At 37.1% G+C, this 17,777-nt stretch overlaps 1 protein-coding gene and 1 long non-coding RNA gene across 7 annotated transcripts in view; one reads left to right on the top strand and one right to left on the bottom strand.

Annotated features, from left to right (window-relative positions):
- EML4 (EMAP like 4) overlaps positions 1–17,777 on the top strand; it is a 157,382-nt gene that overhangs the window by 119,358 nt on the left and 20,247 nt on the right. For all 5 annotated transcript variants that reach the window (XM_064364024.1, XM_064364026.1, XM_064364027.1 and 2 more), the window contains 6 exons: positions 5,130–5,264; positions 5,386–5,521; positions 11,852–12,003; positions 13,881–14,006; positions 14,092–14,223; positions 14,989–15,056. In XM_064364024.1, the coding sequence (XP_064220094.1) occupies positions 5,130–5,264; positions 5,386–5,521; positions 11,852–12,003; positions 13,881–14,006; positions 14,092–14,223; positions 14,989–15,056 (749 nt within the window). The remainder of the gene's footprint in view (positions 1–5,129; positions 5,265–5,385; positions 5,522–11,851; positions 12,004–13,880; positions 14,007–14,091; positions 14,224–14,988; positions 15,057–17,777) is intronic.
- LOC105716082 (uncharacterized) overlaps positions 4,216–17,777 on the bottom strand; it is a 60,231-nt gene continuing 46,669 nt past the window's right edge. For both annotated transcript variants that reach the window (XR_010337925.1, XR_001107184.2), the window contains one exon: positions 4,216–6,009. This is a non-coding gene — a long non-coding RNA (uncharacterized LOC105716082). The remainder of the gene's footprint in view (positions 6,010–17,777) is intronic.

Below are 17,777 nucleotides of genomic sequence, written 5' to 3' on the forward strand. Positions count from 1 at the left end.
GGTGCCATGGCTCATGCCTATAATCCCAGCACTTTGGGAGGCCAAGACTGGAGGATTGCTTGAGACCAGCCTGGGCAAACATAATGAGACCTTGTCTTTACAAAAAAAAAAAAAAAAAAAAAATAGGGCATGGTGGTGCACACCTATAGTTCCAGCTATTTGGGAGGCTAAGGTGGGAGGATCAATTGAGCTTAGGAGGTTGAGGCTGCAGTGAGCTGAGATCATGCCACTGTACTCCAGCTGGGGCATAGAGTGAGACCCTGTCTCAAAAATTTTTTTTTAATTTTTAAAATAAAAAATAAAATTCAGTAAGGCAACTTAAAAACCTTACAGAAATTAAAGAGGAGTGATACTACATAATCAAGGATAGGAGACAATAAAGATGTCACTTTTGCATATTGAGCTATACATTCAGCATAGTTAAAAATCTGAGTTTTCATAGGAGTTGACAAACAATATATGTGGAAATAAGGGGGAGGAATAGTTAAGATAATTATGAAGAAAAAGAATAAGCTCAAAGCACATAAAATATGAAATATCAAGACTTACGTAATTAAGACATTGTGGTACAAAGATAGATCAATGGAAGAGAATGTAGAAACAGACTACACAAATTAGTTGCTTGACTTATGGCAGAAGTGGCAGTGCAGTGCATAAAGAATAATGTTTTCAAGGAATAGTGCTGGATTAATTGGATATTCATGGGGAAAAAAAAAAATTAGCCTTGACCCCTACCTCACAACATTCAGAAAAATCAGTTTTAGATGAATTATGCATCTGAACATGAAAGGTGAAAAACAATAAAGCTTTTAGAAGAAAATACAGAACACCTTTTTGTAAGTAGATTTTTTAAACAAGGCATATAAAGTACTAACTATAATGGGAGACAAAGATAAATCATATTAAGAACTTCTCTTTATCAAGACACTTTTATTTTTATTTTTATTTTGAGACAGTCACCAAGGCTGGAATGCAGTGGTGTGATCTCAGCTCACTGCAGCCTCCGCCTCCTGGGTTCAAGCGATTTTCTTGCCTCAGCTTCCTGAGTAGCTGAAATTACAGGTGTGCGCCACCTTGTCCAGCTAGTTTTTGTATTTTTTTTAAGGAAAAATTGTATTATTTTAATTCTTTTTATGTATGGAAAATTCAACAATGTACATTTAACCCAGTTTAGTGGCAAGTTATTTAGTCTTTGCCTTTTCAGGGTTGGCAATGCAAGCCACAGACTTGGGACCCAGGACATTGCCTCCCCAGTGACGGCGGATCTCATCATATGGGTCATTGCAAGTGGTCCTGATAGCTTCCACCAGCTTAGCCAAAACGCCTTTGTCTTCCGAGTTGACCTGTGTGAAGACGACAGTCATGCAGGTCTTCCTGTGGACTAGACATCCCAGCCTTGCCTTCCCCTTAATAATGCAGTAAGGGACTCCCATTTTATGACACAGGGCAGGCAAGAAGACAACCAGATCTATGGGATCCACGTGGTGTGCAATCACCACCAACTGAGCTTTCTTGTTCTCCACCAAGGTGGTGACAGTGTTAACTCCTGCTCGAAGGACAGGTGGTCTCTTAGTGGGGATGTCCCCTTTGCCACCAGCTTTCTTCTTGGCCCAGGCCAACAGCCTCCGCTTCTTCTCTTACTTTGTCTTTGTACTGTACTTGTCGGCCAGCTTAAGCAGCTGAGTAGCTGGCAGTCCAGGGCCTGGGTGAACTGGTTAATTGTAGGAAGCACTTTCAGCCCTTTATAGAGGATGGCTCTCTGCCGCTGCAACCTGATACAGGGGGGCCATTTCAGAAGGTGAGTGAGGTGTCTCTTGGGCTGGATGTCCTAAATTCTTAGGCCTTTTCTCAAATAGGGGATTCACCACTCTCTTGGTCTCCTGCTTCATGACAGCAGGGACCAGAGCCACCTTCTTCCCCTTGGCCTTCTTTCCTTTCAGCATCTTGGGCAGTGGAGGAGCTGTATTTTTTTTTAATAGAGTCAGAGTTTCACCATATTGACCAGGCTGGTCTCAAACTCCTGACCTCAAGTGATCCTCCCACCTCAGCCTCCCAAAGTGCTGGGATTACAGGTGTGAGCCACCACTCCCAGCCTATCAAGACACCTTTAAGAATATGAGAAAATATTTGCAATACATACTTCCAAGAAAACCCTCATGTTCTGAATATATAAACATCTATAGTTCAGTAAGAAAAAGACAGTTTTTTAAACAGCAAAAGACTTAAGGTACTACATGAAACAGGGTGTCCAGGTGATTAATAAACATATGTAAAGGCACTCAGCCTCATTAGTTACCAGAGAAATTCACATTAAAACCCAAGTGCAATACCACTATCCACCTACCAAAATATCTTACATGAAAAAGACAAAAATACTCAGGTTGGTGAGGATACAAAATAACTGAAACTCTCACACAGTGCTGCTGGACATATAAATTAATATAGCCATTTTGGAAAACTATTTGATATAACCTACTAAAGTCGAACATATGCATGCCTTCTAGCCCAAATTGTTCATCTCAGCATAAATATATACTGGTATTTTCTAGAAAGCAAATAGCAGTGCTGTTTATGGTAGCCAAAAACATGGAAACTACCTTCCCCATCAGGAGAATGGATAAATCAATAATGTGATATTTTCGTACAAAAGAATACAGTAGAGCAAACAGCATGAACAGGTTACAACTATATGCACCAACACAAATGGATCAGACAAATGAAATGTTGAGAAAATAAGCAAGATATGAAGGAATACATTGTGTATAATTACATTTGAATGAAACAGAAAATACTGATCTTTGCTGCTATGAGATAATGATTAAATACGGGGAGGGTGATAATGACTGGAAAGGGGATCTAGGATATTTATGGAATGTTAGTAATGTTTTGTTTCTTGTTCTGAATGCCGAATAGGGATGTGTTCAATTTCTAAAATTTGATTGAGCTATGTACTTAAAATCTGTGTGCTTTTCAATATATAATACATCAATAAAAAGTTAAAATATCCTGTAAGGCATATTCATATGCAAAGTGATTTAAATTCATAAATTTCTTGAGTTTATATCTTGACCATCTTATCACTAGTATGATGGGTATACTGGGAATATTTGTAGTTAATTTTACAGCCCTTTGATTATCTTAGTTTGGCCTAAGATTTAACTGTTAAGTTGTTTCGATTTGTCCAAGTGAAAACTAAAGACTGTTCAGTCAGTCTTTAAACTTAAACTTGCTGAATGTATATATATATAGTTCCATACTACTCATTCACTATGGAAAATTTTATAACAGCAAAATATGCTGTACTTTATCTTCATATTTTTTTATTTTTATTTTTTTGGTCAGGGTCTCACACTATCACCCAGGCTGGAGTGCAGTGGCTTGATCATAGCTCACTGCAATCTGAAACTCCTGGGCTCAAATGATCCTCCAGCCTCAGCCTCCCAAGTAGCTAAGACTACAGTGTGTACCACCACACTGGCTAATTTACTTTTTGTAGAGACAGGCCTCACCATGTTGTACAGGCTGATCTCTAACCCCTGGCCTTAGCAATCCTCCCACCTTGGCCACCCAAACATTGGGATTACAGGCATAAGCCACAACACCCAGCCTAGATTAGATTTTATTAGTTGAATTTTATTTATGTGCTTATGCAAAGGCCCTTGAGCCCAAATGTAAAGTAACAGAAATGTAAAACTTATGGAAATACTCGAACTATGGGAAAAGAAGAAAATTTAAAACAACCATTTCAAGTGTCATTTTATCAGTATAATAACATAAAGTTTATTACCAGTAGAGTGGGATGTAAAAAAAAAGAAAAAAAATTTTATTTTTAACTCATTTAGTTCATAAGACTGTCATCTTTATCATGTTGTTTTGCAAAAAGGTAATGCATGGAAATACACATAAAGTTCTTTGCTAAGTTAAAAAGTGGACATTAATGATCACCCTGTAAATAAACACTAGCTAATAATAAATAGCTTTACAGGCAAAAGTAGGTAGGTTTCACTCACTGTTAAGTTTGAGTGGATGTTACTATAAAATATCAATTCAGTAAGAATTATTTTTTACTGAAATTATAGAAATATACTGTTTTAGAAAAATATCCTCAATTGAAATCATTTTAATGAAAAAACTATACTTGTAATTTCTTTGTGATTCTCATGCTTGTATTCTTTCTAGTTCACCACAAATCTTTTAAACCTAATGCATATTCTTTCTAGTCCACCACAAATCTTTTAAACCTAAAAAATCTTTGCTAGATTTTTTGAGGGAAAAGAGCATAAAAACTCCCTGGGAATGTTTTTGTTGTAGTTTCTGTAGAAATCAGTAGTGATCATTCTAAATCTACTTTTTAAGAGTTCAGCCTGAAGGGCATATCTCTAAATTAGTTCTAATCTCTAAATATTTTGTTGAAGCCAGGCACAGTGCCTCACACCTTTAATCCCAGCACTTTGGGAGGCCGAGGTGGGCAGATGACTTGAGGTCAGGGGTTCGAGCCCAGCCAGGCCAACATGGTGAAACCCCATCTCTACTGAAAATACAAAAATTAGCTGGGCGTAATGATGGGCATTTGTAGTCTGAGCTACTCAGAAGGCTAAGGCAGGAGAATTGCTTGAACCCCGGAGGGGGAGTGCCATGAGCTGAGATCACACCATTGCACTCTAGCCTAGGTGACAGAACGAGACTACATCTCAATGAATGAATGAATGAATCTGTATATTTTGTTGAATGAATGAATGATCCATCATAATAGTACAAAGAAAGATAAGACTGTTTACTTTTTTTTCTTTTAATAAAAATAGTATCTTTAAGAAAGAATGTACATTGCTCTTACATTTGATAGTTTTAAGTGTACTTTTATGGCATATGCAGGAAACTAAAGGTACTCATATAAATGTCTTTCTAATGCAGAGTTTTTATAATAGCATAAAAGGTGATATAATAATACAAGGACATCAGATTTAAATCATCCCAAAAATATAGTATCAACATTTATCAGGAAAATTAGCCTGAAAGAAGAGGCATTTTCTCAAATTTTTCACTATCGTTAATTGTCAGTAGCAATTGAATTGATACCTGAAGGAGATAAGGATATACATTGATCTGAAACTTTATTTCCCTTTTCATAGACAACAAATGAAGTTGTTTTGGCTGTGGAGTTTCACCCAACAGATGCAAATACTATAATAACATGCGGTAAATCTCATATTTTCTTCTGGACCTGGAGTGGCAATTCACTAACAAGAAAACAGGGAATTTTTGGGGTAAGGATCAGATTGTTTTAATGTCATTAGGTGTATAAAACTTTAATTTTTTAAATTGTTGAATAAGCATCAAGTCATCATGGCAAAAAGAAAATTGAAAATTTTCATTGTTTCATTGTAGAAATATGAAAAGCCAAAATTTGTTCAGTGTTTAGCATTCTTGGGAAATGGAGATGTCCTTACTGGAGACTCAGGTGGAGTCATGCTTATATGGAGCAAAACTGCTGTAGAGCCCACACCTGGGAAGGGTCCTAAAGGTACAGTATTCTTATATTAAACTCATTTCTTATAATTTTCACATAGTGCTCTTGCAGTCCCATCTCTTAGACCAGGAGAGAAAGAGCTGCAGGTTACGTGTAACAATATGAGCAAGTCATCGACAGTTTTCAGCATTCTTCATAATCTTTTTTTAATGAAATTATTTATCCAGTTATTTATTAAGCATATATAACCCACATTTGACTGTATTGAACCATTCCCTTTAGGAGGTTAATAATTAGAAAGAAATGATATTGATATATCTTAGTTTAAAAAGAATAAAGGCTCACTCTCCCCTGAGCTGGTTCTGGGATATCTGTTAGGGCAGAATGCATGGCCATGTGATAAAATGGGAGAGGGGAAAAAAAAGGAATAAACTCATAGTTCAGTCCACCTCTTCTTTTTCTTTTCCTCACTGCAGCCCTTCTTCCCGTCCTTAGTGTAGTGGTCCTTGGCATCCATTCAGCTTTACCTCCAATCAGTTTTCCTTAAAAATACAGATTTATTTTGTTAAGTTTTATTTGCACCCAAATATACAGGTTCTCTTTGCCCTTTTCTATGGTAAATGAAAAAAATTAGAGAAAGGACATGGAAAATAACCTTTTTGAAACCCTGTTTTTTCCTTACTATTTAAGAACAATCAAACTTTGAAAAAAATGTCCAGACTACCATGTACTTCCTTCAGAGTAGGAGGTTCTGAGAGAAAAATTGGAGACCTCGTTCTAAAACAAGTGGGCCAGGAGAACAGAGGGATTCTTAGCAGCAACAGGTGGTAACAGTGGAAATTGAACTAGCTAGGTCAGCAAGTCCTTGAGAATACACCAAAAAAAAAAGAAAGAAAGGAGGTAATGGGGAAATCACCCTGAGGTTTCTGAGACATTTCCCCTGGGGAATGGCAGAGCAACATGTCCTTTCTCTTGTTTATTTGCCTCACCCTAAACACACTGAAACAACTCCTTACTTCTCTCTCTCTCTGGAGTCCTTGCATCAGACCATGAAATCACCCTAAGTGATTTATGAGTAAGGGAATCCCTGTTCATCTGCTCAGAAAGACCCAATTTACATATCTGTGTTCCCCAATAAACTTTCCCTGGTCTAGCAGAGTGTCTGGCATTTGCTACTAGCTGATTGAAAGCTATTTGTCAAACATTAAGGAAATAACTTTCATCTTAACTTTGGGTGTCGGTGTAGGAGTAAAAGTTGAGTGGTATTGATTAAGACACTATTTTCACCTAAACGTGGAATTTAAATTTAGCATTATTATTTTCTTATGAATGCACAGATTTTTATACTGTATTTTTTAGGAGATATTCAGGTGCTCCTCAACTTCTAGATGGTGTTATATCCTGATAAATCTATCATAACATCAAAAATAATAAATTGAAACAACAGAAGTCAGGTACCATCTGTACTACATTAATGATTTAATTAGATGTTTTTCAAATCCATTCACCAGAATTTCTAAGCTTGGCGTTTGAATTGAATTAGACATATTAAGAAGTTTAAAACAATAAGCCTTAAATTGTATTGCCATTGACCCTGATCTCAATCATTGGCCATATATTCTTAGCCTCTTTCATTCCGTTTAGGTTCACAATTTACATACAAGAAGAATGGCAGTGGGTTGAGGGTTCTTAAGAAAACAGAGAGTTACAACAATAGTGTTATCAACTACTCTTGTCTTTTTCTCTCATTTTTCTTTCCTGGGTACATTTACTTAGTATCAGAAATGCCAGGAACAACATAGTATATTAAAACAGTGACTTTTGGGCTGGGCACCGTGGCTCATGCCTGCAATCCCAGCACTTTGGGAGGCCGAGGCAGGCAGATCACAAGGTCAGGTGTTCGAGACAAGCCTGGCCAACAAAGTGAAACCCTGTCTCTACTAAAGATGCAAAAAAAAATTAGTCGGGTGTGGTGGCTGGTGCATGCCTGTAACCCCAGCTACTCAGGAGGCTGAGACAGCAGAATCACTTAAACCTGGGAGGCGGAGGTTGCAGTGAAGCAAGATTGTGCCATTGCACTCCAGAGTGGGCAACAGTGTGAGTCTCAAAAAAAAAAAAAAAATAGTGACTTTTAAATTGTTCACAACTCTCTAACACTGAGCAGAATTTGCATATGAATATACCCTTTTGTTAGCTTTAATGTCTGTTCAGATTGGGGGCAGGAAGAAGAGGTTCAGAAGACTTTATTTTGGTCTTTGAAAAATTTATGGCTTAGCTTCTCCACATATGCATAAACAGGAAACAGGAAATCCAATCTTGTAAATTGCTGCACACATGAAATGGCCTGTGTTGTTCTTTGCCACATGACTAACTCTATTATGGGCAAAGTTGCTAAGAATTTGAGGTTTTCAATTGGCTGGGAAGGATTTGGTGAGTGCAGTGAAATAAATGGAAGCCCAGACCAGAATAAGTGCCCAAAGTTTCCATTTTTTAATTCTTACCCCCATATTTCACTAGATCCAATTTACGTATTCCCAACTATGACATTTCTGCACCTGTGGCAGTCTTATCAACCAAAATTTGAGTGTACTCAATTTTGACATCATGCCTGATAAAAGGACATTTTTGGATGGCAGAAGTATAATTTCACAACTAATCCTTTTACTTTTGTAAATAGGAGACAAACCAAAACTGTATTTTACGTCTTATAAGTGCTCTTATATATTTTTTCTTGTTTCCAAACCATTTTTTCCTTAAACATAAATTAATGGGAATCTTCAAAGTAATTAGTATTTTCTATTTCTTAAGTATGAGGTATTTGTTATTTATTTCCTGCACATATGAAATAGATTGAAATTGTTCTTATGCAAAATAATTTGTAATCTTTAAATGGGTAAGTGGAAGTTGAGAGTATCTACAGCACCATTAAAATGTTCACCATTCTTAAGTCTTGCAAAAGAGCTAAGAAACACTGCCATTTTATGTATTCTCCAAATAATCAAATGGGGCCAGTTGCTAAGAATACAACATAAATTTCAAAGTCTCCCTAATATTTGATTCTTTAAACAGGCACAGAATGCCTTCCAAACATCTTTATTTGGCAGGCCATCTAAACTTGCTTTTTATAGAAGCTTTGTTTCTGTTAGAGATGAGAAGAAATGGCAAGATTGTGATTACGTTTGGATAGACTTGACCATATGAGTAAGCCTGAAGGCAGAGTAGGTTTTTTTAATTCAAGGATAATTATTTTGCTTGGCAGGTATTTCAAACATTATTTGGCAACTGGAATGTCAGAAATACAAGCCCATAAGAAAGATATCTTTGGCTATAAATTTGTTTTATAGGTAGATACTGTATAAAGGAAACTTTGATGATTTGTTTAAATTGGAATCACTGAATTTTTTAAGCTAAATTGATAGTAGGTTCACCTTAGGAAATAACTTTCCTGGAGTGATAAGGGTGGGAATTTGTATTTCACTGAGTTGACCACTATATATAGAGTATTTTTTATTTCTAATGAAGCATTTTTTCTTCATTTTTATTTTTTATTTTCTAATATTTCATTTTGGGAGGATTTTAAGTGTAACAAGGTTTTTGTCATGTTTAGAAATATGGAAGGCTGACTTAATAGAAAAACTTTATTTTTTTACATTCTGATGGAGAACGATGAAACTCCCACACCTCTGCTTTTTGTGTTTTCTTACATGGTACCTTCAGGCTGCTATTGTTAGTTTGACCATGCATGGGAAAATAAGCCTATAACTTGCTTCTCAATTTTTAATATCCAAATAAAGCCAGTAGTACTCTCAGAAAATTCACATCTCTCAGATGTCCTCCCTCGCTTGGTCACATCAGAATAGCGATAGATACTTGTCTGCCTATCCCACCGAACACAGTTGTGTTGTTCAATTTTTAAGGCATTTTTTAGATGATAAATGTTGACGTAAGTGGAGACAGTTGATCTGAATAGCAAGTTTGTTGGAGTTCTACTTCCAGCTCTGCTGAATTGGGCAGGCCCTCCTTCAAATCAAGCCCCTTGTCTCCCTACCACATACACCTATCTATTAAGTATTTGTACCACTAGCATACTCATACTGAAACCGAATAATTAGTTGTCGCTGAAATTTTTTTAGGATACCAAAACCTTACAAATTTTAGTTAATTTGTTAAGTATAATGGCAGTTCAAATAGATGTGTAAAAAAGAACAATCTCAATAACGGCTTTGAGATGTAATTCTCATACCATGAAATCTACCCTGTTAAAGTATGCCTGTAAAGTTCAGTGGTTTTTAGTATATTTACAAGGTTGTACAGCCATCACCACTATCTAACCTAAGGACATTTTCATCACCCCGGAAAGAAAACCTGTACCTATTACTAGTCACTTTCCATTTCTCCCCTCAGCCCCTAGGTAACCACTAATCTCCTTTTGGTCTCTATAGATTTACCTGTTTGGGACATTTCACATAAGTGGAGTCATGCAATATGTGGTCTTTTGTGACTTCTTTTACTTAGCATTTTTTTTTTTTTTTTTTGAGACGGAGTTTCGCTCTTGTTACCCAGGCTGGAGTGCAATGGCGCGATCTTGGCTCACCACAGGCTCCGCCTCCTGGGTTCAGGCAATTCTCCTGCCTCAGCCTCCTGAGTAGCTGGGATTACAAGCACACGCCACCATGCCCAGCTAATTTTTTGTATTTTTAGTAGAGACAGGGTTTCACCATGTTGACCAGGATGGTCTCGATCTCTTGACCTCGTGATCCACCCGCCTCGGCCTCCCAAAGTGCTGACAGGCGTGAGCCACCGCGCCCCGCACTTAGCATTATGTTTTTAAGGTTCATCCATGTGGTGGTAGCATGTGTCAATACCTCATTCCTTTTTATGGTTGAGTAATATCTCATTGTATAGGCATACTATGTTTTTAAAATCCATTCATCAGTTGAGGAACAGTTTTAGAAAATGAATAGTTGTTAAACCTGAATTTTTTTCATTTTTTCAAGGAGTCTAAGGGCTATTTATTGACTTACTTTCACTATATTTCAATGAGGCTCTACCTTCCCATTTTGAACCTGGTAGTTAATTCTGTAAGACATCATCTTCAAAAAAGCTTTACTCTTGGCTCTGCTAGCCTATCTAGCTAAAGAGCTTCTCTGAGTAAAACATTTATGAATACCAAAAAAATAAAAAGGTATGAATACTATTATCTTGTTCTCATCTTTAAAAGGGGTCAAAGTATAATAAAAAACCACATAGATGTTGCCTAAAATATCTTTTCTTTACCCACTTGGTCCCTCCCTGGGTACTTAACAACGTGTGATACAGGTATACAAGAAAACTGGGGTGTCATTTAGCTATCACATTGGTACAGCTGAATCAGTTTTTAAAATACTGAAATTCTTCTCTGCTAGTAGGTCAAAAGCCCCTGCTAAACGTATCCACTGCCTACCTTTGTCTCAGTAACCTTCATAGCGGCCCCCATATCTTAGCAAATAAAGGGGGAGTAATCCTTGGCACATCAGAAGGCCTATGGGTTAACAATGCTTGTAAAATGTTAAACATTGTGACTGTTAACTCAAAAGGAAACAAATATGTTTTTGCAAAGTTAAAGGAACATCAAGGTAGGAGACTTGAGTCTAGTCACAACTTTCTTATTAGCTAACTGTGGTGTCTGCTAAGCCACTCCTGTACCCCTTGTGTCTTGAGCTCTAAAATCAGAAGAGTAATACCTACCCTAGCTACCATACAAGATGATGATGAGAGAGAGTAAAGTTCTGAAATCTATACTATATCCCCTTTCGTCCATGGAATTATCACTACTTTTGCTTTGATTTTTTGTAGGAAAATATTTTGAAATATTTTCAGAGTAAATAAATATTTACATAAATGCAAAAGATTGTATTATGCCTAAAGCTTTACTACCTGCCTTGCACAGAAGACTTGCTGAAAATAGGTTTTTGGGCCAGGCGCGGTGGCTCACACCTATAATCCCAGCACTTTGGGAGGCCAAGGCAGGTGGATCATGAGGTCAGGTGTACAAGACCATCCTGGCCAAGACGGTAAAACCCCGTCTTTACTAAAAATACAAAAATTAGCTGGGCATGGTGGCAGGTGCCTGTAATCCCAGCTACTTGGCAGGCTGAGGCAGGAGAATTGCTTCGACCCAGGAGGCGGAAGTTGCAGTGAGCAAAGATCATGCCGCCGCACTCCAGCCTGGGTGACAGAGCGAGACTTTGTCTCAAAAAAAAAAGAAAATAGGTTTTTGATTGAGTCATATGAACTTTCTGATTATTAACTCTGTAGTTCTACTGAAGTTTTCTTCCAAATAGACAATAAAATCTGATGAAAAGTATTGTCACTAGTGTTTTTATTTTTCCCTCATCATATTAGGTGTATATCAAATCAGCAAACAAATCAAAGCACACGATGGCAGTGTGTTCACACTTTGTCAGATGAGAAACGGGATGTTATTAACTGGAGGAGGAAAAGACAGAAAAATAATTCTGTGGGATCATGATCTGAATCCTGAAAGAGAAATAGAGGTAAGGATGAAAGTGGAATATAAAAATACTAAATAAACTCAGGTATTTTGTCCTACATTAAGGTAACTTAAACTTTCCTGGCAGACTTACTAAATTCTTATACTTTCATTTCCTCCCCTGAAGAAAGGAGTTTGTTATTGCCTTTAAGATAACTTTTTTCAACAAAAAGACCATTCATTAAACAAAAGAATTTAAAAGAGTAGTTTTAAAGATTAGGCAGAACAGTTTGCCCATTAAAACCAGAGCATCCCAGCACTTTGGGAGGCCAAGGTGGGCAAATCATTTGAGGTCAGGGGTTCAGACCAGCCTGGCCAACATGGTGAAACCCCATCTCTACTAAAAATTCAAAAAAATTAGCTGGTCATGGTGGTGGGCGCCTGTAATCCCAGCTACTGGGAGGCTGAGGTAGGAGAATTGCCTGAACCTGGGAGGTGGAGGTTGCAATGAGCCGAGATTGTACCACTGCACTCCAGCCTATGCAACTAAGCGAGATTCCATCTCAAAAAAAGACTCAGAGCAAATGTCACAAAGTTAATTTTTCTTCTCTTTTTTGGTGATTTATATTTTGGATTTATGCTTAGTGGTTTTTTCCCACATGGAACATTCTTTCCAGAGAAAATCTTCTGGAAAATCCCCTGAAAAAGAAGATCCTGATAGTATTGCTCTTGGATTTTATTTCCAGGAAGATAGATAATAAAGAGTTGCTTAATCACAACCTTAAGTTCATACAGAAAATGCAGCTTCCATTACTGTTTTCTTCACAGATAACTCATATCCTTTGTTATTAAAAGCTACACAATCGGCCGGGTGTGGACACCTGTAATCCTAGCACTCTGCAAGGCCTAGGTGGGTGGATCACGAGGTCAGGAGTTTGAGACCAGCCTGGCCAATATGGTGAAACCCCATCTCTACTAAAAATACAGAAATTAGCCAGCCATGGTGATGAGCCGAGATCATACCACTGCACTCCAGCCTGGGCGACAGAGTGAGACTGTCTCAAAAAAAAAAAAAAAAAAAAAAAAAAAAAAAGCTATACAATCTAGTTCACTCCTTCCTTTGCCATTTCTAACGTAAATTTGTATTACTCTTATAGAATTCAGTAGTAATTTTAGATCCCACTTTATAAAGTCGGATTTATAATTTCATTATTTCAGAATCATTCTTTGAGATTATTATTAAATATATTAACATAGCATTCACTGAGATTGTTCCATATATTGCATGAAATGAAATTGCTCTCCCAAGGAGTCCTATTGGTTATAATACTTTACAAATATTATTTTAATTTACAAAGAAATTTCACATTAATTTTAATTGACACATTGTAATTGAACATATTTATGGGATACAATCTGATGTTTTGATACAGATATGCTGTATAATAATCCAGTCAGGATAGTTAGTATATCTGTCACCTAATGCATTTATCATTTTTTTGTAGTGACAATATTTTTATATTTTGATCCTTAAACAATTAAGAGTAGGTAGGGCATGTATTATCTCATATTACAGAATATGTTTCTTAGGCTAAGTAACTTACCCACAGTAACATAACTAATAAGTAACAAAACCCAACTACATTCTTCATGTGATCTAATAGAACTTACTTCTTTTTTCCCTATTCTTAACCCTTAACTCTTAAAATCATATAAAATACACATTTAAAATTAACTGAAGCAAAGAATGTTGATGATTATAACTTCTGTATAATAAAATGTAATCGTCTGGACAAATAAATTAGTATGAGATTACCATATTCAAATTTGGGATTTCATCATAATTACTCTATAATTGCTTACAGCTCTAAATGCAGGCTTCAAGTAGTAATTAATGCATGTTAGTATGTATATGGTGACTTTACACTTTTTTTTTTCTAGGTTCCTGATCAGTATGGCACAATCAGAGCTGTAGCAGAAGGAAAGGCAGATCAATTTTTAGTAGGCACATCACGAAACTTTATTTTACGGGGAACATTTAATGATGGCTTCCAAATAGAAGTACAAGTAAGCTGTATGACATTAACCATTAACTGAATATTTTCTATGATATTCTTTGGTTCTTATAACAATGAGTGTCTTTCATTTTCAGGGTCATACAGATGAGCTTTGGGGTCTTGCCACACATCCCTTCAAAGATTTGCTCTTGACATGTGCTCAGGACAGGCAGGTCTGCCTGTGGAACTCAGTGGAACACAGGCTGGAATGGACCAGGCTGGTAGATGTGAGTGAAGCAAAATGTGATTATTAGTTCCCCTACAGAAACTTCTCATGCTGGCAATTGAGCAGCAAAGTAAAAAGGACTAAGTGTTGATTCAAACCACTTAGTCTTACTTCCCTCTTACCTCCAACCCCCCTTTACTAAACCAGGGGGGTTGGAGGTAAGAGGGAAGTGTTTAGTCTCCAAGTGTGAACATGAACCCATTTTAAAGAAGCAAGTTAGTAGTGTAAAAGCTCAATTTGTCTATCAGCTTCAGTGGTTAAATCATAAAGATTTCATGTATCTATATAGCATTAATTATTATGGAAATATTTGGGCCTTGAGTGGCGTTGTCATTGTGTTCAGTAAGTGCTGCTCACTAACAGGCTCTACTGTCTTCTTTTTGAGTGGTCTCTTACTGTACTTTCTGTCAACCCCACCCCGCCGCTGCCCCAATATCCACCTTGTCTAGCCCAAAAGATGTCTCCAAGTTCTTTGTGGACGCTAAAGAACTGCACCAATGTTTGTTTTTATTATTATTATTATTTCACTCCATAGCCACAAGCTGGTTGTCCCTTTACCTCACCACTCTGCCAGCATATCCCCTTCATGCTCTGAAATTCTTTTCCCTCTCATGTCCATGTGGTATTTCTCATTAGCTACAATAAAGTTGATCAAAGTTTTATGTTTATATGAAACAAGTTATTTTCAAATGTTTTTGCCACTATCCCCATAGATCTAGGGAGACTTTCTCATGTATTCCCTAACAGCTGTCTGTCTCTTTTCTAGGAACCAGGACACTGTGCAGATTTTCATCCAAGTGGCACAGTGGTGGCCATAGGAACACACTCAGGCAGGTAGGGTCTTTAAGTGAGCTAAGTAATCTGAAGTGGTGGGATGTTTAAATGCTTATTTAGGAATGTTCTCAATATGATTTGGAGAATTAATCTCTTAAGTGGCACACTAATATGCTTGTTGTTCTGTATATTCATACAATTATTCAGTAACTATTGAGCACCTGCCATTTGCTACATGCTATTATGTGTATTCAGGATACATCAGAAAGCAAAACAAAAATACCTGCCCTGTGAAGCCCACGTTTTAGTGTGTATGGGGCAGAATAAAAAATAAGGCCTGATGCAGCCAGGTGCTGTAGCTCATGCTTGTAATCTCAGCACTTTGGGAGGCCAAGGTGGGCAGATCACCTGAGGTCAGGAGTTCAAGACCAGCCTGGCCAACATGGTGAAACCCTGTCTCTAGTAAAAATACAAAACTTAGTCAGGTGTGGTGGTGCACGCCTGTAATCCCAGCTACTCGGGAGGCTGAGGCAGGAGAATCGCTTGAACCTGAGAGACAGAGGTTGCAGTGAGCCGAGATTGTGCCACTGTACTCCAGCCTGGGCAACAGAGCAAGACCTTATTTCAAAAAATAATAATAATAAAAATAAGGCCAGATGCAGTAGCCCACAACAGTAATTCCAGTGCTTTGGGAGGCTGAGGCAGGAGGATCACTTGAAGCCAGGAGTTTGAGACCAGCCTGGGCAACATAGCGAGACCCCATCTCTACAAAAAATAAAAATAATAACCATTATAATGAATTCTATTACAAAATGTTAAGAACTATGTGAGGAGAAGGAGAACAGGGAAAAAGATGGGGGATTAAAAGGGAGTTCAGTTGCAAAATCACAGTGGTCATTATAGGCTTCATTGAAGAGGAGTTGGCAGATTTGACTTGCCATTGTGAAATTACAAATGTCAGAAAATTTACCGCCTCATTTTTTTATGCAAGGGTAGGATTTGAAGCTGATATAACACAATTGAGCATTTATAAATTGTTTGTGCTATACCTTTTGCCATCCTGTCTTTTATTAAATGCTCCAGACATGTAATAAAAGATATATTTTCTAAAATTAAGACCTGACTTGCAGACCTTGCATAGTACCTTTCTAAGGTTAACATGTTTATAACTTATATATCTTTAATGGACTCATCTTTATTGCCTCTGCTAGTAGGTAGTCCTCCTCACAAATAATTTTTTTAAGGAGGCAAAGAAAAACATGAAGTCACTTTTCCCAAAATTAAACTCATTAAAAAATGTGGAATGCTGATTTTTAATGGGGTAAGACTATTGTGAACATACTTCCATAAATATTTTTTGTTTATATAAGACTTAAATATTTTAAATCAACTAATTCATTTAATTCTAACTAAATTTAGTCATTTAGAGGGTTTTTTGTAGCAATTTTTCCTTCTGGTGGTTAAATACAAATTAACCTGGAATGTGAAAACATTCCAATTTATTCTTATAATGCTGCAGAATCTTTCAGAATAATGGATACACAGGTCTGTAAAGGTAATTGAATTATGAATATCCAATAGAGATTCTACTGACTGAAATAACTGATTTTTAGAATTAAGCTGCTTGAGAGAGCAATTGGTGATACTTTTTAGATACAGAAGGCTAGCTCAGCTTTTCCCCAAAACACGTTAGTAATAGATTGCTATGAGGTTTAAAAGCCCTTAGACTTGGACATTTGTCCATCTGGACCAAGTTTGGTCCATTCTCTTTGAGAAAGACACTTGACAGGTCACTGTAGGATTTGGAGGAAATTATTTTCTTGAACCAAAGAGAATTGTTGTTAAGCACATAGGAAATCATCTGAGTTCAAGACTGGCAACATGGGCAACATGGCAAAACCCTGTTGGTGCAAAAAATTAGCCAGGCGTGGTAGCACACACTTTTGTTCCCAGCTACTCAGGAGGCTGAGGTGGGAGGATCACCTGAGAGCCTGAGAGGTTGAGGCTGCAGTAAACTGTGATCACACCACTGCACTCCAGCCTGGGCAACAGAGTTAGACCCTGTCTCAAAAAAAAAAAAAAAGTAATAACTTTTAAATGCTTGAGGGTGTCATAAAGTTTCCATAACTCATTAAAAACTCACCTGATACACAGCAGCTCTGTATCTTGTCCTTATGGTGTGTCAGTTCAGTCTGAATTGGGATATTATTTTGTTCTTTTACTCTAAAAAGGAACTTGGCATCAACTTTGGCATTTCTAGGCCCAGAGGAATTTCAGAGGGATAGTCATAAAAATTGGTTAATGAATTACATTCTCAGAAGAAACTTATAATCTGTGTTGCAATAAAGTATATTTCTTATGCTTTTTTTATTTTATATTTTACTTTTAATATTATTTTAAAATAAAATAGAGATGAGGTGTCACTACGTCGCTCAGTCTGGTTTTGAACTCCTGTGTTCAAGCGAACCTCCTGCCTTAGCCTCCCAAAGTGCTAGGATTACAGGTATGAGGCACCATGCCAGGCCTTCATGTGCACTTTTTTTTTTTTTTTTTAAATCTGGCTGATTATATATGGCTTGTACCCTTGCACTTTTTAAAACGAAAATAATTGCTAAACATGCAGCATATGGCTTCAAAGTGCCAGTTTTCCTGCTTATTTGCCTTTAAACTCAAGTATTCACATATGAAAGCTATTTATCTTACCTGATTAGATGACAGAATTCGGTTAGTTGCATAGAAGTTTCAGCCATAGCTCACAAATTACTCAAATTTATCAATGTG

The sequence above is a fragment of the Aotus nancymaae genome, unplaced genomic scaffold, assembly GCF_030222135.1.
Source record: "Aotus nancymaae isolate 86718 unplaced genomic scaffold, 86718_ANA_hifiasm-v0.15.2.pri h1tg000057l, whole genome shotgun sequence".
Classification (NCBI taxonomy): domain Eukaryota; kingdom Metazoa; phylum Chordata; class Mammalia; order Primates; family Aotidae; genus Aotus; species Aotus nancymaae.